Genomic DNA, 21,739 nt, shown 5'->3' with positions numbered 1-21,739 from the left:
CGGAAGCCGGAAGCAGCAGAGACGAGCTGTCGCGCATGCTGTAAGTTGCTGGATTCTTCTCCGAAAGTCAGCATCCTCCTCTCGTTCGCCCAGCCAGGTACCGCCGCATGCTCCTCCCTGATGCGCTCTCGGTCGTGGCCAGTTCCGGCCATCCAGACGCTGCAGGAGCTGCTGGCGTTCGCGGCGTGTTTCTCGAGGCGGGGTCATCGTGCACACGTGTCTCCCTTTCAGGTCTTTTCTCGAAATGAGCTCTCAGCCGCCGACCAAGGGGAGAATCTGTATTGTTTATTGCCAAAGAGACTGATCTCAACAACCCCCAGCCCTGTGCATTCTCAAGTTTGCCCATCTTTTGCAACAAAATAGCCCAACTTTTAACATGCTGTACGTACAACATGATTCCTGCTGTACGTACAACCGTTGGGCGTTGGGGGGTCAAGCCAGCGTTTATTCTCCAACGTATGGGGCAAGTTGGTAGACACGTAGCTAATGTACTGGTCCGACATGATGGTCGATTCAGCCTTAACGTGTTTTTTAATGAGGGAACACAACGTCTTCTTCGTGCGGTCATCGTACGATAGGACGCCAAACCAGTGACCTGACGTACGGTCGACCCCACCGAACAGCCAACAGTCCTCGTGAAAGACACCACGGCTGTACTTGCTTTTTTTTCTTGACGCTTGTCTCGTCGATCTCGACGATATGACCGGGACCGCCGATCTGTATACAATATGAGTTAGAATAGGTTGTAGATAAGCTGATGTTAGCAAGTTTGTACCTGCATGGGGCAAACCAGCGTCGCCTTGCTGCAGATATCTCTGCAGAACGAGTACCAGTCAGTGACGGTCTTGTCACTGACGCCGGTCCCCGCCATGGCGACGTTGGCCTGCAAGCCGGAGGCTCAGAAGTACATGAGCCTGACGCATTGACACAGCGACAACTTGGACTTGGAGAAGAAGGAGCCGGCTCGCAGGCGGCGCTCCTTCTGACAGCCCTTCCTGGAGCACCGCCACCTCCACCCCTTGGCCCCCGACGCCGGCTCGCAGAGGTTCATGCTTCCGTCGCAGTTTGAGCACAACATGCTGCTTGCGAGCAGCCCCCTGACTTCGCAGTACGCGACACAGTTGCGCTTGTCCACGGTGGCCCTCATGACGTTGTCAAATGAGAAGGCCTGGTGACTCAAGTGGTAGGCGTAGGGAGACGGGTCGGGGTGCATGCCCGTGACCGCGTCCGTGGTCGTGGAGTTGGTGGTGGTGGCCATAGAGGTGGTGGGTTGAGGTGGGGTTGCTGGCTTGCTCTGGGTGGGGCTCTTTCAAAACGACTGAGCTTTGTGTATGAGCTGCGCCAAGTGGGCGCGAAAACTGGGATCTGCGTGCTTGGCCAAGTGCACTTGGCGGGAAGCGGAGATGTAGCGGTTGAAGTACATTTTGTTACATTTCGTACCGTATCTAATTTTTCTATCGCGGTCTTATTGTCAATTTCTATCTGGGGCTGTCCTCCGGGAGTGTCGAGTACAACACTGGACAAGGTGACCAAGTATTCGGCTGAAGCTGAAGCACTTCCCAAATCGATGAAGCTGGTGGTGTATGTGGGCTACATGCTCCGATACCCACTGTTCTACTTGAAGATCGAGAAGCTGCTTAAGGGCAGGAAACCCGTGTGTCTCATGGCGCGCTACAGCTGCACGTACGCGAACATCCCGAGCCCGTTCTGGTGGAGCTCGGAGCACTTCGGCGGCCCAATCATCGAGCAGGTGACGCACTTCGCTGATATCGCGCGGTATCTTGTGAGTGATGGGGGCATGGACACAGTCTACAGTCGCGTGGTGAAGGCCAGCCTTACTCCGGATGAGATCTGCTTCTTGGAGAAGGTACTCGTGAATTAGCGTCGTGCCACCGGCGAACCGCGTTCCTCGTGCTAACGTGGCTAACTGGTACTTCAAGAGTGGTGCACTCGGCAACCTGGCTCAAGGTGTCTGCTGCAGGGTGAGACATACGACGCGTAGATAGATATCAAGGCGAACGCTTGGGTATCGGAGGAGTAAAGCCGTACTCAGAGACGCTGATGCTCACTGTTTTGCAGCACAACAGTGACGAGGAGGTGGCGTTCGAGCTCTCTGGCGACGACATGTACCTGACCGATGACCTCGAGTTGTTAAAGGTCACTCACGGCGAGAGCGATGACTTTCGCTGTCAGTACCAGGACGCTGTGAACACGTTCGCGTTGACATGCAAAATTTGTGACGTAGCTCTTGCAAACTTGGCTACTACTACGGGTTACTGTACATCTGGGTAAACAGGAAAGAAATGACGCACGTAGACCTTGATGTGTGCATGTGTGACGACAAGTGAATTTATTATCTCGAACAAAAGGATCAATCATGTAGCGAAATGCCCGCCAATGCCGTCTCAGTTTTGTAGATTTTAAAAACGCTTTATATTTCGCTCTGTGTATACATGGTACATTTTGTACACATTGTGCATGAGGATTACGGTACGATAGGGACACACGTTATTGTATTGGGGGTGAAGACGGTAGTCATTAGGGCGCTATGGATGTATATTGGAATTGATTGAAAAACGGACGTTGCGCGAAAGTTCCTCAAAACGTCTACTTCAGAAGTACCGATTTAATTACTACGTTAAAGGGTGAATTCACATGTGGGATCGTACCCGCGCTGAGACTGGTACTGAGCGAGGCGTCATAGCGCGATATGAGCAAGCCCTTCTGGATTCTTCGCGAGCACGTGCCGCTAGGCGCGTGCAGAGCCTGCCCTGGTACGAGGCTTGCCTCTTATGCCACCACGCAGTCCGGAACGTCGACCACAAGCACCTCGCGGGGCTCGTCCAGCCAGCGCACAAGATACTCACGATGTGGAGGCACCTCACCGTCGCGGTGACGAGCGCCGCGACCCTGCGGCGGAGCAGCGGCAACATCGTCGTGCCGAAGAATCGATTCCACGATATTTCAATACCAGCGCGATCTACGAGGGGGGAGGGGCCACCACGCTGGAGTGGCTGATCGTCCTCGGCGGGAGGAATCTGCAAACGCGCAGCTTCTGTATCGGCTTGCCGACGCGTGGACCAAGTTGTGCGGGGGAATACCGAGTTGCAGCACTGGCTGGAGTGTTCTGGAGGCGACACGTCGCATGCTGCCGCCTGATGATCGGGACGCTGGTAAGTGGAAACAGTGTTGCTGGGTGATATCGACGGAGGCGGCTAACGTAGAACGTAGGTGTAGTCGAAGCGTTGAAGGTAGTAGCAGCGTATAAGCATCTCCCAATACTTTCGTAACCTTGAATGATCTAATATATCGAGGCGCGAGCTTACTCATGCATAAATTCGTCACTAACGAGGGCCAGATGCTAGCCGTGAATAATACAACACGATCTTCCACGACAAATTTCTCCAGGTGCTTGCGTCATCGCTCATCTGCGCACTGGTTTTAGCGGTCGACGGCGGACGCGATCGCATCACGGACATAGCGAGTAACTGACACGCGATTTCGGACATAGTCATGAGCAGCCGTAGCATCGCGCATCTGCGGCACCGGGTTCGGCTCGAAATTGGGGGGGCTCGATCGCATCCTGCCGCTTATTGCTGGAGGTAAGTCGAAGCTGGCCAGCGGGGTCGATAAGCGTCCGAGCCGTCCAATCCGTAATATGGCGTGGCGCCACCGGCTGGGGTAGTGGCGCTCTCGTAGCGATACTGTGAGGAGGCGAATCAAAAGTCTGTGAGGTTGCTGCCCTCATGAATGCACGCGTAAACACCCCTTGCGCTGCAGCCTGAGCTGCATTTTGAGTCGTCACGCTTTTGAATAACGCTGAACAGGAGTCGTAAGAGCGCTCACGACCAGCAGCGTCGTGTCCATCATCGGTATCACTGGGATGGGAAGCGCTAGAGGTGGTTCGAGACGCGGAGGGGTGGGCGTCCGTAACGTTGTTATCGGAGGAGCCACCAGTGTTTGGCGAAGCCATCGAGCGCCCGAGGCCGAGGAGCATTGGGATGAGAGGATGTCGACCGCAGTTGAAGTAGAATGGATTGAGTACCGTGGATGCATGCTCAGCGTTGTTGAGCGCAAACTCGACCATCGGTAAAAACGGACTCCACGACTTGAAGGACATCGCGTAGCTCCGCAGGACGTCTTTGAGACCCGGCTTACTCGATTTATCTGGCCGTCCGTCTCCGAGTGAGCCGCGATGGACATTAACAACCGCGTCCCAATAGATTCGAATAGCTCGGGCCAGAAAGCGGCGGTAAAGCGGGAATCTCGGTCTGACACGGTCGAGGTCGGTAAGCCGTGAAGTCTGTAGACAGTGTCCTCGAAGATTGCCGCCGTCGCTGCGGTGATTGTAGCAGCAACTGGATCAAGATGCACCATTCTAATGAACCTGTCAACAAGGACAAAGATACCAGTGCAACCTTGCGCGTCACGAGGTAGCCGAAGACGAAGTACATGCTAGCGGGATTCCACGCACTTTGTGCAACGGGAAGTGGTCGAAGTGGAGCTTGCCTCGACGCAGCCGACTTGACTTGCCTCGCGCTTCGCACGAGCGTACCCGCTTGTGCATGTGGGGCCAGTAGAAGTCTCATGACAGCGTCGCAAAGCCCTTCTTGCGACCGAGGTGTCCGGCGCTTCGGCTGTCGTGGAATTCGTGCATTATTTGAGTACGAAGGGTATCGTCCAGCGGGGAAACTACACGTGGAGTCTCGAAGCGGTCGACGCAGTACGTCAAACAAGTCACCGTCCATAGCATATCGGTCGACACGAGAGCGGGTACGCGAGGACAGCCGGTGCCGCGCAGCATCTGACGGCACCCTCAAGTACGTGATGATCTCGGAGCACGCCGCATGGTACTCAAATGCAGCAGCTATCGCATCCCGAAGCGGACTGGTCGCCGCGATCTCCATTGCGGCGATTCCTTCTGCAAAACATACTGCGCACTCGTCGTCATCGTCGTCGTCGCCGACCGCGTGACGAACCTATTGCGTGCGGGGATCGTAATCAGGGCGGCGCGATAGCGCGTCGGCGAGAATGTTGGTCTTGCCCAATTTGTACTTTACGACGAAATAGTACTCGGAGAGCAGTGACAGCCAGAGCAGCATGCGCTGAGACAAATGAGGGTCCTTCGTCGCGGTCGGCAACGACGCATGATCAGTGTAAACGGCGAAGGCATGTTCACCCAAGAGGTACACGCGAAACTTAACGAGCACGTAACGCGTGACGGCCAGCTCCTTGTCGCGGACAGGGTAGCTACGCTCTGCCGGTCTCAGCTGGCGCGACTGGTAGCTCACTACACGCTCGCGTCCTTCACCATTGAGCTGCATCGAAGCACAGCCGATGGGAAAGTCACTCGCGTGGTAGACAACATGAAATGGCTTCAAGTGATCAGGCAGCTTCAAGACCGGCGCGGACGCAAGACTAGTCTTTACTGCGTCCAAGGCAGCCTAGAGCTCCGGTCGCCACGACCACGTGGTGTCTGCCTTGAGTAGATGCGACAACGGGTGGACAGTCGACGCGAAGTTCTTCGAGTAATTGTGGAGACACGTTGCGATCTTCAACCACTATCGGAGTTGGTTCTGGTTCTGAAGCGTCGTCCATGCGCAGATAGCTTTAATCTTCTCCGGGTCAGCACGGACGATGTCCGTGCTGACATAGCTGCCGAGCACTGGTATATCGGGACCCCAGAAGATGCAATTCTTCAGGTTGGCATACCCGTATCACTTGGAACACCTGCCGCAGATGTTGGAGGTGAACCTCGACGGCGGCCATGCCGTCCTCGGCACGACTGTGGACAAAGCTATCGTCGCCATAACTCGGCACAAAGCTGCGGTAGGGTCGAAGAAGATTAAAAAAATACTGTTGAAGGTGACAGGGGCGTTCTTCAGCTCCTGCGGCATCACAAGCCGCTCCCACGGCATTCCACTGGGCGTGCTGCTGACAGCAGTCAGCGGCACGTCGTCTTCGCGTATCAAGATTTGATAGAAGCCGTCCTTCACGTCGATCGCGCTGCTCTTGACAGACATGGTGTCCAACACCATGTCTTTACGCGGGATTGGCGTTTGCGCCGGGATCGTGGAGTCATTGAGCTTGTTGAAGGCGTGCGCAATGCGCCATCCACTCGTGGTCTTTTCACCCAAAATGTCGGACTGGAGTATGGTGACACGCTTTCACGGACGTGTCCGGCTTGACGGCGACCCTCAAAGAAATCATCGATGACTCCCGTCTGGTCTCACGGAAGCGGCCATTGTCGCGTGACCCAGTACTTGGCACCGGGCGTGAGGTCGAGCTCATGACGAACCCCACGATCCGAAGGAAGTACGGCGGGGATCTTGTCCGGGAATATTTCGATAAGCTCGCGGACGAGCGGAGCAACAAGGCTACCGGATGCCTCGAATGCCGGCAGCGATTCAGCTTCGTGCCTATCTTTGCGAGCTGTTTTCAGTTCGACTGGCCTTGGCCAAGACGCGCGTCTGACGCTGACATTTCAGCATCCACCTCAGCCGTCGTCACTGAGTCAGCGGATTCGGGAATGATCATGCAAACTTGCTCAATCTCTCCACGTTTCAAGTCATGGAGGAAGTAATTCTACGAGAGACCAGGGCGCTGCGACTTCGACTTCTTGAGCACGTGCAACGTTGTCGTCGCCGTCCCCCATCAGGCCTGAGCTCACCTCAGTTCCAGTCGCCGATGAAAACACGTATGACGTGCAAGTCCGTCGCGGCTTACCTCGACCACGACGGCAAACCGGGGGTAAAGCGTCCTCCTCGACAGACGATGAGAGTCGACGCTCGATCATGTTTACCGGATGCGGGATCGTCGACTCAATTGCATCAGCTTCTCCAGGGAGCCTCCACGTGGGAGCTCACGCTCGACTGCTTGTGAGAGACCAAGCTCGACCACTCTTGCTGAATCGGAGAGCTCCCGCTCGACCACACGCGGGAAATCGTTGTCGGTCGCTAGTAGGATACCACGCTCAGCCATGGATACATTTTTATCTTCGGGGAGCTCCCGCTCAACCACATGCGGCAACGCAGGCTCAACCGTTGGTGGGAGGCCACGCTCAGCCACGACATCTCTGGAGAGCCACTGCTCGTCGGGGAGTGGGAGTCCGTGCTCGACCACGTCCAAGGTGTCCTGAGGCTCCAGCTCAGGACCGACACAAGTTGCGCGCTCACACGCTGCACACGAAGGGCCATCGCTCTCCCCGGAAACAGCGGTGGTCATGGAGTCGGGGTCCATGACTGCAACACGTGGTCAACGGTTGGGCACTCCGCTCAGGAACACTAACACAGCATTCACGTCGATGTCGCGCGGACGAGCAGCTCGGGCCAACCAGTCGATGTTGGGCTGGTGGCGAGCGATCCATGGGACAACAAATATACGGTCGAATGAGCCGCTCAGCTCGATCACCAGAACGTTTTTCGACCCCTTAAACCTATCGAACTCGTACGAGAAGGAGACCGAGCGCCGCGGTAGCCGCCGCGGCCTGCCGTCTGCATACTTCACAATCATGTGGCCCGGTTCTTCATGTACGCGCGTGTCCGCCGGCAGCACCGACAACTCTTGGCGCAAACGAAGCTGTTCGTCGCACCTAAATCCAGCAGCGCTCGGACAGGGCGCGTCGCCCCGTCAACATTGAGACTGAGCACGATCAGTCTCGAGCCGCTGCCGGAGGTGGTGGCAAACAGCTGTGTATGAATCACAGGAAGGCTAGGAGGAGGTTCAATCACCAGAGAACAGTCACTCCCTTCCAATAGGGCACCCCGCATCTACTGGTTACCGCCGTTTTTTTCTTACCAGCAACGGCGGCGTCGGTCTCAACCGTGATGTTCGCCACAACAGGCGCTGGGGGCACGGTACACTGCCGCGCGTTGACAAGGCTTCTTACAGCGGACACATTTTAGCGGACGCGAGCTGCGCATCGGCGATCACGGCCGCGGGGTGGAAAGCGTTGTCCCACGGCGGTCACCGTACTGTCGGATGGGATCAATCTTCATCGGCTCCGGCTCCAGTTCTGGCGCCGGGGCCCGAGAGAAATCGATGTAGTCTTCGCGCAGAGCGTTAGGAAGGCTTCTTTAACCCAATGAACGCCGTAATCTGTATAATACGTAATATGACATGATGCAGGTTTAAATGAATCAACAGCTTGGACGCGGCGTCGTTCAGGCTACTACACCGCATATATAAGTTTGTATAGACCACCATGGGAGTTTTTATCATTACCGATCGGCGAGGGGGAGATAGAAAGGTATTATTCGAAACACATAGAAAATCCAATATAAACGGCCTAGAGGTTTGAAAATTCTAATGCAAGCCCTTTAGCTCCTCTCTGCCCAAAACCTCCACCACTCAACCAAAAATGCCGGAAACGATCGACAGGAAGGAGTTCAAGCGTCTGTGGGGGTCGCTAAAAAAGGCTGGTTGGCGGGCAAGACCCCCTTCAGGCCTCATCTCCGATCATGCGTATCTCAAGCCTGGCGTGAAAGGAAAGCTAGACAACTACAAGGCTGAAACTGATTACTTTATCGGTACGTTGTGTTTAGCAGTAATAACTACTCCCTCTAACCCTGTGTGGTGTAGGTCCCAAACCTTTGTGGAAGTATGCTCTGCGTGAGGGTCTAGTACCTTTCCCCCCTCAACAATGTATGACGGGATGCTCTACAGTTCCAACGACTGTAATGCGTAGAGCGAAGGGGGAGACAGGTTGCGGTACCGTGCCCGCAGCTTGTGGCTGATTATCACCAAGGTATGGGCGGAATAGATCGCCATGATCAACTCCGCCTTCAGCGCTATTCAATCCAGCTTACTGTGGCCTTCAAAAAGTACTATCGGCAAATCTTCATGGGTTTTGTGGACATGGCGATAGTCAACGGTTTTATTTTACATAAAATTATTCTCAAGCAAAAAGGGCTGCCAGTGCCAACACACGCGCAGTATATGCGCCGACTTCATACCGAGCTTTTGGCCACGAACGAAGCCACACTGCGTACAAACACCAACGCCGAGGACCTCGTTTCTGAGCCTATTCACACGCAACCGCACAGACTGCGAAACAATGAGGAAAAATACAAAGGCAAGAAGCGAAAAAAACCCAGAGATGGATCAACCGCCAGCAACCTCCAGCGTAAAGGGCAGAAGCGTAAGGGCAAGCGCCGCCAGCACTTGTGCAAAGTTTGCTCAGCCTTGGCAACTCCCCAGACAAAGAGCTTTGAAACCAGTTACTACTGCGAGCAGTGCACATCAAACTTCGGAGGCTACGTACCTCTATGTAACAAGGTTCGCCACGAGGAAACCGGCAACACGCTCACATGCGGCCAAATATGGCATGATTTGTGGCGCAACGGCACTGCCATCCCTACTCACCTCAAGAAGCGTATTCGCTTCCGCAAGCGAAAGAACTTCGAGATTTCGAGCGACAGCGACGACGGCGGCAGCGACGCGAATGAGGATTGCGTGGATATCCAGGATAGCGAGTAACTAGGCGTAGATAATGCAGCCCGTACACTCACCAATTTTTCGGCCAGTTCTCGCTCTTATTGGTTCTTCTACTCTTGCTAGTCTAGAACTGGCCGAAAATTTGGTGAGCGTACGGGTGACGTAGTGGCACGCTTCGCCAGTCATTTAGGCGCAAACGCAGATTGCCCAGACCCATCAGATTTAGCGGGATACTCGAAGTAGAAGGATATGCGACGAAAGTCACGTCACATTTGCCCAATGAAATCATGACATTTTACCACATTGTTGTTTTTCTACGACAGATTGCAGTCTATATGTACCTGGTCGCAGCGTTTTCGCTACATCCCCTTGCGGACGGCTTGCAATGCATTAAGTTTGCAAAAGTGGCAGCTATAGATTAATAAAGATAATCATTTACTCTGTATTATACAGAATATCGTGAAGCGGGCATTGAGTTAGGGATAGACGGGGAATTCCGTATCAAGTAGAAGCGCTGGTATCCAGCGTTCATGCCCGGGACAAAGACATGGGCTTGAGTCGCCATGTCCACAAGGTATGTCGTGATGCACGGGGTGAGGTGTCACGCGCGCTGAATGTACTCAAGCATGGTCATGCGTCTCTGTATCAGCGAGAGCAAATCCGACAGCTGAACGCGCTCGACTTGGGGCGGCTCGAGCGCAGGTCGGCCTTCATGGGCGCCATTGTTGGGGGGGAAGGGGCAGATAGCGTCGGCAACGAGCTTGCCGAGTGCTCATTCCTTCGCCTTACCCGTCAGTTTGGAAAGCAGGAAGCGCGTGCGCGCGAGCTCGGTAGACAGCTGGCGAACTTTAATCGCGATTTCCATCTCGCAAAACCAACGGTTCAAGTGGAGGTGACTGTCGTCTTCACCGCTGTAAGTCGAGACATCGAGCTTGACGATGTCGATTTTGTTCTTGGACGATGCGGGAGTCAACACTCGCTGATGAAGGTCAGCGAGCTCATGCGTCATAAATTCCTGGGCGGCCAGGCGTTGTTGAGCTTCCGTGCTGGCGGTGAGCAGAGTCTGGATGACGACTTCACCGGATGTTGCGGCGAGGCGATGGAGCCCCTCCCATTCAATCGATGAGAGATGGGGAAAGCTTCCATGCTCGATGGAAATAATGGTCGCCTTGGACGTGTCGCTCACCGACGTGTCGTTCATACTGGCGGCTGGGCGGATTACAAAGTGCTACCAGGTGAAACGGGCTAAGACTGTTACCTGCTTATACTAGCGAACTGGGAAAAGTGTAGTAAACTGAATTCTGAGTGTTAACTGCCAAGACGGTCTTGATGCTCAAGACCATCCCAACCAAAGGCTAATACGTAAAGGGTCACTGTGGTCACACGGTGGCGACCATGTGACAGAGGCCTGTCACAATGAGACAACCCGCATATACCCGCTTTCATGGTCAAGGGCTACGCTTTGATGATTGCTGCAAGAGTCGCTCAGTAGCAGCCCCAGTAGTCACCACAGTACGTCCTAATCTTTTTCAAGCATGAGCAATAGCAGCGGTGAGAAGCACATCAATGCGCTGCTTTATTACGGCTGCGGATTAAAAACGGATTAAACCCGCAAAGTTTTCATAATCGGATTAACCCTTATTGCTGCTGTCAGAAACGGAATGCTTAAAAAATTGCCTCGTTATGATTGTTTTGGGCTGCAGCCACCCACCCACCGCATATCTGTTTGCAGAATAAAAACTCTGTCGTGTCATCGCTCTCATCTAATGGAGATTCCTGATACTTCCTCCGTCCGGAAATTTAAGCGGAGCATCTGCCAGACCCTAGGGATATTTAAGCACTCTACGTCAATAGAGCATCGCACGTGCTACATGTACATCTCTACAGGTTTCTATAACATTTCGTGTAAAATTGACATCTTGGCAAAAGATTTTTTAAATTTTCACATTTACACCACGAACTTTGCATTGGTAACTTCGCGACCCAAAACAATTACCGTAATATAAACGATAATATCGGTTATTTTTATATGAATGGATTAGATAAACATAGATTACCACACATTCAGTTCCTTGGTGTTTCCACGCTGTAAGTGCCTTTTTCAATCCTGAAGCTCGGATTGTTCTTTGTCGCACAGCAAGTATAAACATACGCGTGACAGATCTCAAATTCCAAATTAATTTCCGGTCCCCGTTTCAGCACTTTTCGAGCTGTGCCTTGAAACCCTTCCACTTGGCCGCAGTACTTTTCCTGGTGTTCTTTGTAGCTTGTGAATAAAGTGGATGCAGCAGACTAGCTTTCGCTCGCAGAAGCGACACTAGTTTTTTCAAATACATTGACGGCTTCTTCCAGCCGATTCAAAGAAAATCCGCCATCCTGTCACGCTGCTCCTTTTTCTTCTCAGAAACAGATTTAAGTAGAGTATCAGCAAGGCTGCAAGTGGTAACGTTAGCTGTAGTCTAATATCCAAAATGCAACAAAAATATTGTGCATACCTCTGCCATCCAACCTGGTTGCTGTGATCTTGAAGGTTCTTGCTATACACAGTAATACTGCTCGCATAGCGTACATATCCCTTATCCAATTCATCACAAATTGGACGTTCGCAGATCCAGCGCCTCACAATTTCAACAGATTTGCGCACCTTGTCTCGATAAGCGCAGGTCGTATCCTCGGCCATCACGTGCCGCATCACATCAAGCGCTTGGACAATATGTACCACATTTCCACGTTCCTGTCGAGTCTGAGCCTTTTTAACGAGTTGTTCGAATGTCTGAAGCTGATCTTCCACTTTGGGACTGTCGGACGTCTCGTTTTGAGAAGCCACGCTAACACTTTGAGAAATAGTCATCTTGAGACTCTCCAACTCAGCTCGAGCTCTACTTCGAAGAAACGTAAAACAAGAATCAGATACGTTCCAGATTACCGACCAAAAATGGAAATGTCGTACCGGTGGAAGTAAGACCCCAGCACTTCGTTCTTGGAGCAAGCTCCGGACAATGCAGTGATCAGTGACTGCACTTCCATCGCTTGCTTGTGTGTCCACCGAATCTCTCTGAAGACCACCACAGCTCTGCCAAGCGCACGAGCTGTAACCTCAGCAGCCGGTTTATCAGTTGTACGAGCGTCTTGCCTATTGATTGGTGATCAAGAATGAGCTTGAGGTCGAACAGTGCCTTCGTCCACTGGCTACTTATCTCCAAGTCAATTCTCCTGTTGACTACTTTGATCTTCGAGATTGTGTCCAGAGCCTTATGAGCAAGAGACAGATCTGCGCTGTCCTTCTTGCCGCTCAGCGTCGGCTTTTCCGGTAGCTTCCGCTTCTTGCGTTGATCTATCTCTTCTTCATCGTCCTCATCATTGCTACTACTGGACGAGGACGAGTCACTTGAAGAATCATTATCGTTATCATCCGTCTCGTGTCTCGTTCTCTTCTCCAAATGTGTCTCCTTTTCTTTGACTTTCAAGTCTTCGGCGTTCATTCCACTCACCACCTTCTGCAACTTCTCGTTCAGCTTCTGTTGCAATTGCAATGTGCTGTTCATCGCTTCAAGGAGCGTCTCGCTGCGCCCAGTGGACGCTTTACCCTGCTCCAGTTGGCTCACAGCGTCTCGTACTTCCTCTACTTTGGTAAAGCTTGCAAAGATGTCGCTCATGGATTTTGCCAGAGAAGAGCATTCTTCTTGCAGGAGAAGGTTAGAGCTTCGGTAAAGCTCTGTGGGATCCACGAGCGACAGGATGCGCTCATACAACGCTGAGTTGTCCGTCGACGCCATGCTAGTCAACGAATGGACCCAAATTCACAGCAATTTGATTGATTTAGAAAAAATGTACAAGTACCCATTTTGGAAGGCGAATCAGAATCAGACGCATAACCTTTTCGTAACCTTCTGTTCACTTGACGTTTTGCAGGAAGGGAAGGAAGGATCTGAGTATTGAGAATGGAGTCACCGTCGCTGTCGCCACGTTCGCACCGAGAGTCGGTGGATGTGAGCACCGAGGATCTAATGCATCCGCTGGAGGCTCGTGTGTTTCATTTGTCGCAGGAGCTCACACAGACAGACCCAGACGTGCCCGCGCTCTCGGACGACGAGGTCATCACGAAGCTCAATATGTGCGTGCGGAATTCAACCCACAGCGATTGCGGAATGAGCGATTACTGATGACGTAATCGGGTTTTATAGGATTGCAGAGACACTCGAGGAAGTGGAAACTAATTTCCGCAAGGAGCGGTCGTCCCCCTACCGTCGCGATGGTAAGAATGAATGCTGTAGTCGATGTACGTGATCGAATCTCTTATGTGGGTCTTTTGGGTTTTACTGCTAGGCCACTTGATTGGTAATCTTCTGCAAGTGCTGGAACAGAACGAAGACTTCTACCCGATGGTAAGCAAAAGTTGAAGTTGCCTATTTAAGGGAGATGGGGGAACTTCAACTTACTCGCCTGTTATGTTGCTGCAGCTGGAGGGGAAACTATCGGATCTCAGCGTAAACCGCGTCAAGGCGGCAACATGCCGCCTACTGTTAGCCACGGTGCCAGTGAACAGCAGAGCGATTGTGCGTGTGCTAGACGGCGACGACGAGATGCTGGAGCGTGTGTGCGGGTTCGCTACTGACACCGACCCAGGTCTGCGCTGTTATGGGACAGGGCTACTCTCCGTGGGGTTACGGGACCGCTCAGTTGCGGACACAGTTGTGAACAACGACACACCTGTTAAGTTGCTGAAGCGAGCACGAATGTTTGCGTCAAAACTGGAAAAGGAGAGACAGCAAGCCGTCAAGTATATTCAGGACCATCTTCGTCTTGCTAGTTCTCGTCATAAAAAGACCGTAAACACTGGAGGCGGTGCAACAACCAAAGCGACTACACCACAGCGATCATTGAAGCGTAAACACTCGGACAGTATCAGTCGAGCGCCTAGTCACGGGGCTGAGCATAGCGAGAATACCGATACACTGGCGACAATGGAAGTTGAAGAAGAAGAACCGACTGCTACGATCCCAATCCAGCAATCTCTTCCACTTTCGACCAATGAAGAGGACGGAATGGGGAGTTTCGGCGAAGACGGACTCGTGATGCCTAGTCCAGAGCATCACGAAGAGGATTTCAAGCGCTTAGTGATGCTGGAGCTGTTGTATACACTGGACTGTCTTGGATCCATGGGGGAATACTTGGAGATCTTCGCTCCAGCGTTGAAAGAAGATATCATCGGGACTATTATCACGTTTCTACACAGCAAGAACCCGGCTGTGATCTCGCACACAATGACACTAACGTCGCATTTCCTAGCTCATAAGAAGTTCTCCCTCTCACTAGTCGAAGCGGGAGGTGTGGATCTGCTCTTCACTGTCTTCAAGTCGCAACAAGCAGCAGGTCAAGTGGGACTACTGGATCGTAGTTTATCCATGTGTCTGCACGGGTTTGCGTCTTCGTCTGCAGTTATCGAACGGCTGGTTGTACTAAACCCAGACAATATGCTCTCCGCTGCGTTTAAACTGCTTTCCAGTCCCAACGACCGTGCTCGACAGAATGCTGTGGTGTTTTTCAGCTTGACTCTGAGTTTCAAGGTCATTCTCGACTACTTCGAGAAGCACAACGGCTTGTACACTATCCTGAACATTATTCGCGTTGGCAATCACCCAAAGTCAGCAGCACAAAGACAACTAGCGCAAGATGCGTGTCTGTGCTTGCGTCAATATGTGCGCATGCACATGGCGCTGGTAACGCATCGCCTTCGGAGGAAATTGGCTCAGCTGAATCACCCGTCCAATCGCCAGTCCAACACGGCACCGGTGCTAACGACAGCGACCGTGGCGTCACGGATTCCAGCTCGTGTTCCGAAGATCACGTGGTCTAAAGCTATCGATCTGGACGACAAAACGCACGAACAAAACATGGTATTCTACGAGAAATATCGCTTCAGTGCTAGTAGCGGCAACTCCAACAACTCGTGGTCGGCTGCAAGTGCCCCAGGTGGAGCCATGTGGCCTCCTGCGGCCAAGTTGAACCATTTACGCGGCGTTCTTGTGCTTCTCGAGGTCGTGGCTTTAATGTGTTCCGTGATGCAGAACACAGACCCGGACGCTAACTCGACGATCCGGATATGGACTGCAGAACGCGCGCAGTTTTGTTTGGATTCGTTGCGAGTGTTGACGTTGGTGGTGCCATCTCTAGCGAACGAAGTGTGCTCGACTGAAGTGTCTGTGGAGGAGAACGGCGCGTCGAAGAAGATCGGTATGACTATCTTACTGGAGATTGCTATGAGTAGCAATGCTAGAGACTCGGAGCTGGTACGAGACGCGCTGCGTGTGTTTTGCAACTGTGTCTCGCCTCCTCACCACGAAGATTGCTGGCAACATCCTTTAAAGGACATTCGACAGTACACCTTAACAGCTAGAAGCATGAGGACCAAGAAGGATGACCAGACAGAGACAGCAGACCCGGACAACTGTTCAAACTGCTGTTCGAAGGCCAAAGACGACAAGACGTTGAGACCTGTACGGAAGCTCGCACGTGAACGCAATGCGATCAAAGTGTGCGTCTATCTGCTGCGTTACAAGCGCTCGGTTCAGAATGCCGACGCTATTCGTCTGTTATCAACACGAGCCTTACTAGGGCTTTCTCGTGACCGTCATATCTCCCAGATCCTTGAGAAAATGCAAGTCGGACAGCTATTGTCTGATATGATCCGTAGTGACCCTGTGCTGGAGGAGAACGCAGACATCCACGTACGTTTCCGAGAGTCTGCGTTGGATTTGATCTCACACGTGACACATCGAGCTTCTAATGTGGTGATTAACGAGGCTACAGACCCTACAGTGAGGAAGATTGAGAAGGCTAGTATCGTTGCGAATACCAAGATCTCGTACGACGAGAACGAGCTGCTGCGACTGATTCACGATCATTTGGTTACGAAAGGGTTACATCACGCAGCTGCTGCTCTCGTGGACGACGCGAAGATCAACGTTGAGAGCTGTAAGGAGAGCTCAGAGACACCGTCTTGTCGTGGGAATGAGACGCAGTTTAATGCTGACCAGAAGGTGTCAACGCCGCATAGGAAACAGACCGTAGTCGACCAAGAAGTCCCGTCTAGTGTCCTGAGTCGACGAGAAAGCGGCTATCTAAGTGGAGAGGAGACTCCGCGTCCCAAGAAGCTGCAGCGCGTGTCTTCTCTTGGCTCCATCGTGCCAGAACTAGGGAAGATCCAAGTTGCAGAAGGCTCTCGTGTGATAATGGCTACACCGGCCTCGCATCGCCAATCAAGGAAGCAGATGCGTCAAGCCTTTCGCAGACGTCATTTCTTCCAGGATCCAACCCCCACCCAGTCCGTGACTTCTCCTCGAGTTGTGACGGAGACTACGTGTCCAAATGCTCTCCAGAAGCTTCCGATCAACGCGCGATGGAGCGCGAACAGCGAAGCGACCTCCGTGTCCCCATCCAGTAAATTGGACGAGATCATCACGCATTTCTTGCGAGAACAACACCGTCAATGCGCCAACCCAGTGACCACTGTACCGCCGTTTAAACTGCTGGGTAAAGGCTCACGGCATCGCTGTCCAGACCCCCCAGCCACGTTGTCAAACTTGAGCATCTGTTCGCGTCTACTACGTCGCAGTCGAACAGGTTATCGTGTCGGGTCTTCTGCGTTCTCCTCGTACTATGCTGATGCAGGGATCGATCGCTATGTCTTCAGTCGCTATCGTCCGTATCGCACAGTAGGCGCACACGTCGGGTCTTTCGCATGGGGAGGCGTGAGTGTCGCTCGATTCTTCGGTTCAAACCAACAAGATATGCTGATTGGCAACCACGACGGAGAATTGCGTCAATTCAGCATTGAATCTGACGAAGTTGTGGAGGAATGGACGTGTCACTCGCCGTCAAGTGCCATTGTCAACTTAGAAACGAACGAAGCTACGTCCATGGGTCTTCAAAGTCGATTGATATTGACTGGAGCTGTGGCGCTGTCCGAACTTGCAGTGAACGAGATCGCACTCTGGGATGCGAACGATACAAGTGCGTTGGTGGAGCGCTGGCGGTTCCAAGGTGGTCTTCGTCCTCAGTTTAATCACTACGGCGACCGAATTGTCGCGCTGGATGGTCGAGAAGACGAAGGACTGGGCTTTACTGTCAAGGGGGCTGTGGTTCTCGACATTGCGACTGGAGACGTCTCGTGTGACTTGAAAGACGCAAAGAGATCGAACGATTACGGCGCCGAAACGAACTGCTGCTTCTCTCCGTGTGACGGGACGATTCTTACCGATGGCATGTTGTGGGATGCTCGGATCCCCACTCGTGCGTTGTATAAGTTCGATAAGCTGTCGAATTTCGGCTGTGGCTTCTTCCATCCAAACGGGAACGAGGTGATTGTGAACTCGGCAGTGTGGGATCTTCGTACCTATCGCTTGTTGCGTATGGTACCAGCGTTGGACAAGTGCAGCATCAAGTTTAATCCGTCGGGTAGTGTGCTGTTCGCATATTATCCGTATGCAGGGGTAAGTAATTTATCTGCGAAGTTATTACTTAAAAGAGTGAACCTGACGCTTGTGTGTGTTTTTATTATCAGGGTGACTTTCTGGAGCGTAGGAAAACCAAATTGAAGTCGTGGTTCCGCGTATTGGACGCACGCGACTACCGAGACATCACGACGATCGATCTGGGGCGTCCAGTGTTTGATTTGAGCTTAAACACGAAGAGCACGCTGCTTTCTGTGGTGGAAGGGCGCTATTTGGAAGCTGGAGACGTCGAAGACGACGACTCTATCTGTCGTCTCTATGATGTCGGGCGTAAGCGACCTGCTGAAGACGATTCCGATGCTGAGGATGGAGAGGACGAGTCCGATACACTGGATGACGACGAGTACGACGATGAAAGCTCGAGTGACGGTGAAGAAATGGAGGATGAGACGGAGGAAAGTGAAGAAGAGACGTCTGAATCCGAACAGGTGGACAGCTCAGAGGACGACGAAGGCGAGGAGAGTGAGGATGCGGCTGCACATATTCTTGCTGTTGAGGAGGACAGCGAGGAAGATGGGGATGGATCTATCCTATCGACGCATGATCTTGGCTATTTATTAGAGCTCCCTGACACCACGTACTATGAAGTGCACGGCCAGTATTCAAGCGACGAAGACGATGCTGAAGAAGAAGACTAGAGTAGAGAAGAAAAAGAGGTAAAATACGAGGGGTTGCTCAGATTCTCACCCGGTTATTTATCCAGAACAGGGGGCTGAAACGTTTCTTGGTGGCCGGACGCAGGTTATTTATTTCCGTCATGTCGACCAAGCTGGAAGTGGACGTGGAGACGCTGGGGGACAGGCCGGTGTTGTTGAAGCGCAAGGACTTTCTGGACACGGAGAAGGCAGCTCAGAGTCATCCCAATCGGACGTATTACTATCAACAATCTACAGATCTCCAGCATGTGATTGACTCGTCCACCAGCCATCTCGTGCGCGAACCGAAAGACGTCAAGGTGTTGCTGGCACGTGGCCAAGCACTCTTCAAGCAGGCCAACTACGACCAAACTATTCAAGATCTTACTGAAGTTGTGGCACTCGACAGCTCGAATGCTGCAGCGCTGTACACGCGTGGGTTGGCGTATTCAAGACTGGGCAAAGTGCAGCTAGCGATACGGGACTTTTCACGGACATTACAGATCAATCCAGAGCACGTCAACGCTGCGTATGCCCGTGCGTCGTGCTACAACTCGCAAGGGGATTTTGTACGAGCTATCGACGACTACAACTGCGCTTTACTGAAAGATAAAAAGCTCAAACTGCAACAGAAACAGCAACAGGAACTCCATCGCTCTGCAAATTTGACTCGCCAGCAGCTACAGCGACAGAAACAAGACGAAAGCGTCAGCAACACGCTGGTTTTGTCTCAACGAATGAAGAAGGCGCCGATAGTAGAAGCTGACAACAACGCAGAGAGTAAACGTCAGGAAGAAAATGCCCTAGAGCAGAGCTTGCTGAAGCTTTGTGTAGTCTCCGCGCCACCAACACGGACAGCAATCCCACGTCCGCCAGCTACAGATGAGCGGAGAAATACCGAGTCAGGGACCAACAACTTCTCTGCGCTTGACCAAGCAGAAGTCCACCATGCGAGAGGCTTTCAATACCGTCAAGAAGGCAAGTTCCAGGCTGCAGCGGATGAGTATTCACGTGCGATTCAACTAAACCCTCAGCACTTCAAAGCGTTCTTCAATCGCGGCTTCGTGTACGACAAAATACGGCGCTTTGACGCTGCTGTCGAGGACTACACGCAAGCTCTGAAGATGGATCCACACAACGCCTTTGCTCTCTACAACAGAGGCATCTCTCTCGATCGTAGTGGAGACTACCAAGGTGCACTGACAGATTTCACTCGAGCTATTGAACTGCTCCCTACAAACGCGGATTTCTACCATAACCGCGGCTTTTGTCATCGGAAACAAGGCAACTTTGAGTTGGCTATAGCGGACTATTCACGGGCGATCGAGTTCAATCCGAACCACTTTAAGTCACTGTACAATCGAGCGTACTCGTACGATAAACTTGGACGTTACCAAGAGGCTGCGCAGGACTATACCGCCGCCTTGCGAGTTGAACCGGAGAACGCCAACGCTTATCACAATCGAGGAAGTACGTATGATAAAATGAGAGATACCACGCGAGCCATCGCCGACTTTGATCGTGCGATAGCTCTACAACCTCGCTCAGTATCGAGCTACAACAGTCGCGGACTGTGTTATGATCAACTTGGACGGCACCAAGAAGCTTTGCAGGATTTTGCGCTGGCTTTGACGTTGGATCCTCGCAGTGCTGTCTTTTATCATAACCGCGGCTATTGTCTTCGAAACATGGGGCGCTTTGAAGAAGCTGTGCAAGATTACAGCTCGGCTCTTGCTCTGGAGCCTCGCAATGTCGCTGCGTATAATAACAGAGGGTACGCATTGCGTAAGCTTCGACGCTTTCAAGAAGCTGTCGCCGACTACACCACCGCGCTGACTATTGACCCACAAAACACAAGAACGCTCAGTAATCGAGCCTATTCGTTAGCGAAGATGCAACATATCGAAGAAGCCATCGCAGATTACTCCCAGATATTGACACTAGACCCTCAGAATTCATACTCGCGCCACAACCGTGCAATTCTTACGGCCAAGATGAAAGTGACATAGATGACCAAGTTACTGGATCAGATCGAATTTTTATCCTTCTCTATGTCGAGTTGCATTAGTTGTGAGGGTCCTAAAAAAAAAAGGCTTAGAACTTGAAGCCCGAGTGCATGGCAGTCACTCCGAACGTGAAGTTGGTGTAGGTCACGCGCTTGAATTCGGCGTCTTCGATCATGGATTTAAACTTCTCCTGGGGCGGGAACTGACGGATACTCTCGACCAAATACTGGTACGACGGACGGTCGTTCGCCACCTTCTCGCCCAACAGCGGGATCACGTTGAACGAGTACTACAGTAAAAAATAAGATGTAGCATCTCCATTTCAGATCTTCACATTTTATAAAAACTTACAGCGTCGTAGAATTGGCGGATCAATGGGTTGGGCACTTGACTGAACTCCATGCACATGAAGCGGCCTCCAGGCTTGAGTACACGGTAAGCTTCCTTGATAGCGCGGTCCACATGAGTTACGTTACGGATACCAAACACGATGGTGTAGACGTCAAAAGAGTTGTCCTCAAAGTCCAAATGCTCAGCGTTGCCCTCCACCCAGCGGAAGAGCGAAGGATCAACATCAGGAAGCACTTTAACTGCACGTTCCTCACCCACTTGCAGCATGGACGAGTTGATATCACACACGGTGATCTCGGAGCCTTCAGTGCCTCGAGAAGACTTCGATAATTGCTCAGCGATACGGAAGGCGATGTCACCAGTTCCTCCTGCCACATCCAGGCACTTTAATGGACCCACAGGGTGAAGAGTGTCCACAAACGAGTCCTTCCAGATGCGATGCATGCCGCCGCTCATAAAGTCGTTCATGACGTCGTATCTGGAAGCATATAGCAGCACCTTATCAATTTCAAGGGTCAAACGGAAGGTATCAAGTATGGGATTCGTACTGCTCAGCCACATTATGGAACACAGACGCCACCATGCGTTCTTTGTCTTCTTCGGGCACCTGCTGAAAACCGAAATGTGTCGTGGTCGAGTCTGAGTTGTTGCTGGATGCAGCATCAGAAGATGAGCTGGCGGCGGTGGAGAGGCTGCGCACGAAGCGGGCAGCGCGGGGCACGCGACGCAGTACGAGCGACAACGTCATGGCCATCACCCAAGAAATCTGAGGCTGAAAACTCAACAACACTTTTTTGCA

General features: G+C 52.3%; 5 protein-coding genes across 5 annotated transcripts; 3 read left to right on the top strand and 2 right to left on the bottom strand.

Moving 5' to 3' along the window:
* Window positions 1-1,594: 1,594 nt before the first annotated feature.
* Window positions 1,595-2,292, top strand: PITG_07705 (uncharacterized protein; the record flags this gene model as incomplete). Its single annotated transcript, XM_002904598.1, has 3 exons — window positions 1,595-1,776; window positions 1,883-1,970; window positions 2,044-2,292. 3 exons carry the CDS (start codon window positions 1,595-1,597, stop codon window positions 2,290-2,292), a joined length of 519 nt encoding a protein of 172 aa, XP_002904644.1.
* A 10,151-nt stretch (window positions 2,293-12,443) lies between these two features.
* On the bottom strand, window positions 12,444-13,091 carry PITG_07704 (uncharacterized protein; the record flags this gene model as incomplete). The annotated part of the gene is made up of 1 exon (XM_002904597.1): window positions 12,444-13,091. The coding sequence occupies one exon, from the start codon at window positions 13,089-13,091 to the stop codon at window positions 12,444-12,446; it is 648 nt and encodes a 215-aa protein (XP_002904643.1).
* Window positions 13,092-13,376: 285 nt separating this feature from the next.
* Window positions 13,377-18,586, top strand: PITG_07703 (uncharacterized protein; the record flags this gene model as incomplete). The annotated part of the gene is made up of 8 exons (XM_002904596.1): window positions 13,377-13,549; window positions 13,620-13,690; window positions 13,762-13,820; window positions 13,896-16,400; window positions 16,476-16,659; window positions 16,717-17,927; window positions 17,999-18,291; window positions 18,412-18,586. The coding sequence occupies 8 exons, from the start codon at window positions 13,377-13,379 to the stop codon at window positions 18,584-18,586; spliced, it is 4,671 nt and encodes a 1,556-aa protein (XP_002904642.1).
* Window positions 18,587-18,705: 119 nt separating this feature from the next.
* PITG_07702 (UDP-N-acetylglucosamine-peptide N-acetylglucosaminyltransferase, putative) lies at window positions 18,706-20,592 on the top strand (the record flags this gene model as incomplete). Its single annotated transcript, XM_002904595.1, has 2 exons — window positions 18,706-19,338; window positions 19,486-20,592. The coding sequence occupies 2 exons, from the start codon at window positions 18,706-18,708 to the stop codon at window positions 20,590-20,592; spliced, it is 1,740 nt and encodes a 579-aa protein (XP_002904641.1).
* Window positions 20,593-20,677: 85 nt separating this feature from the next.
* Window positions 20,678-21,688, bottom strand: PITG_07701 (ubiquinone/menaquinone biosynthesis methyltransferase ubiE; the record flags this gene model as incomplete). The annotated part of the gene is made up of 3 exons (XM_002904594.1): window positions 20,678-20,878; window positions 20,941-21,418; window positions 21,489-21,688. The coding sequence occupies 3 exons, from the start codon at window positions 21,686-21,688 to the stop codon at window positions 20,678-20,680; spliced, it is 879 nt and encodes a 292-aa protein (XP_002904640.1).
* Between the last annotated feature and the right edge of the window lie 51 nt (window positions 21,689-21,739).

The sequence above is a fragment of the Phytophthora infestans genome, genomic scaffold (genome assembly GCF_000142945.1).
Source record: "Phytophthora infestans T30-4 supercont1.11 genomic scaffold, whole genome shotgun sequence".
In the NCBI taxonomy this organism is placed as follows: domain Eukaryota; phylum Oomycota; class Peronosporomycetes; order Peronosporales; family Peronosporaceae; genus Phytophthora; species Phytophthora infestans.
The sequence above is the reverse complement of the archived record's forward strand: the minus strand, read 5'-3'. Positions and strand labels throughout refer to the sequence as shown.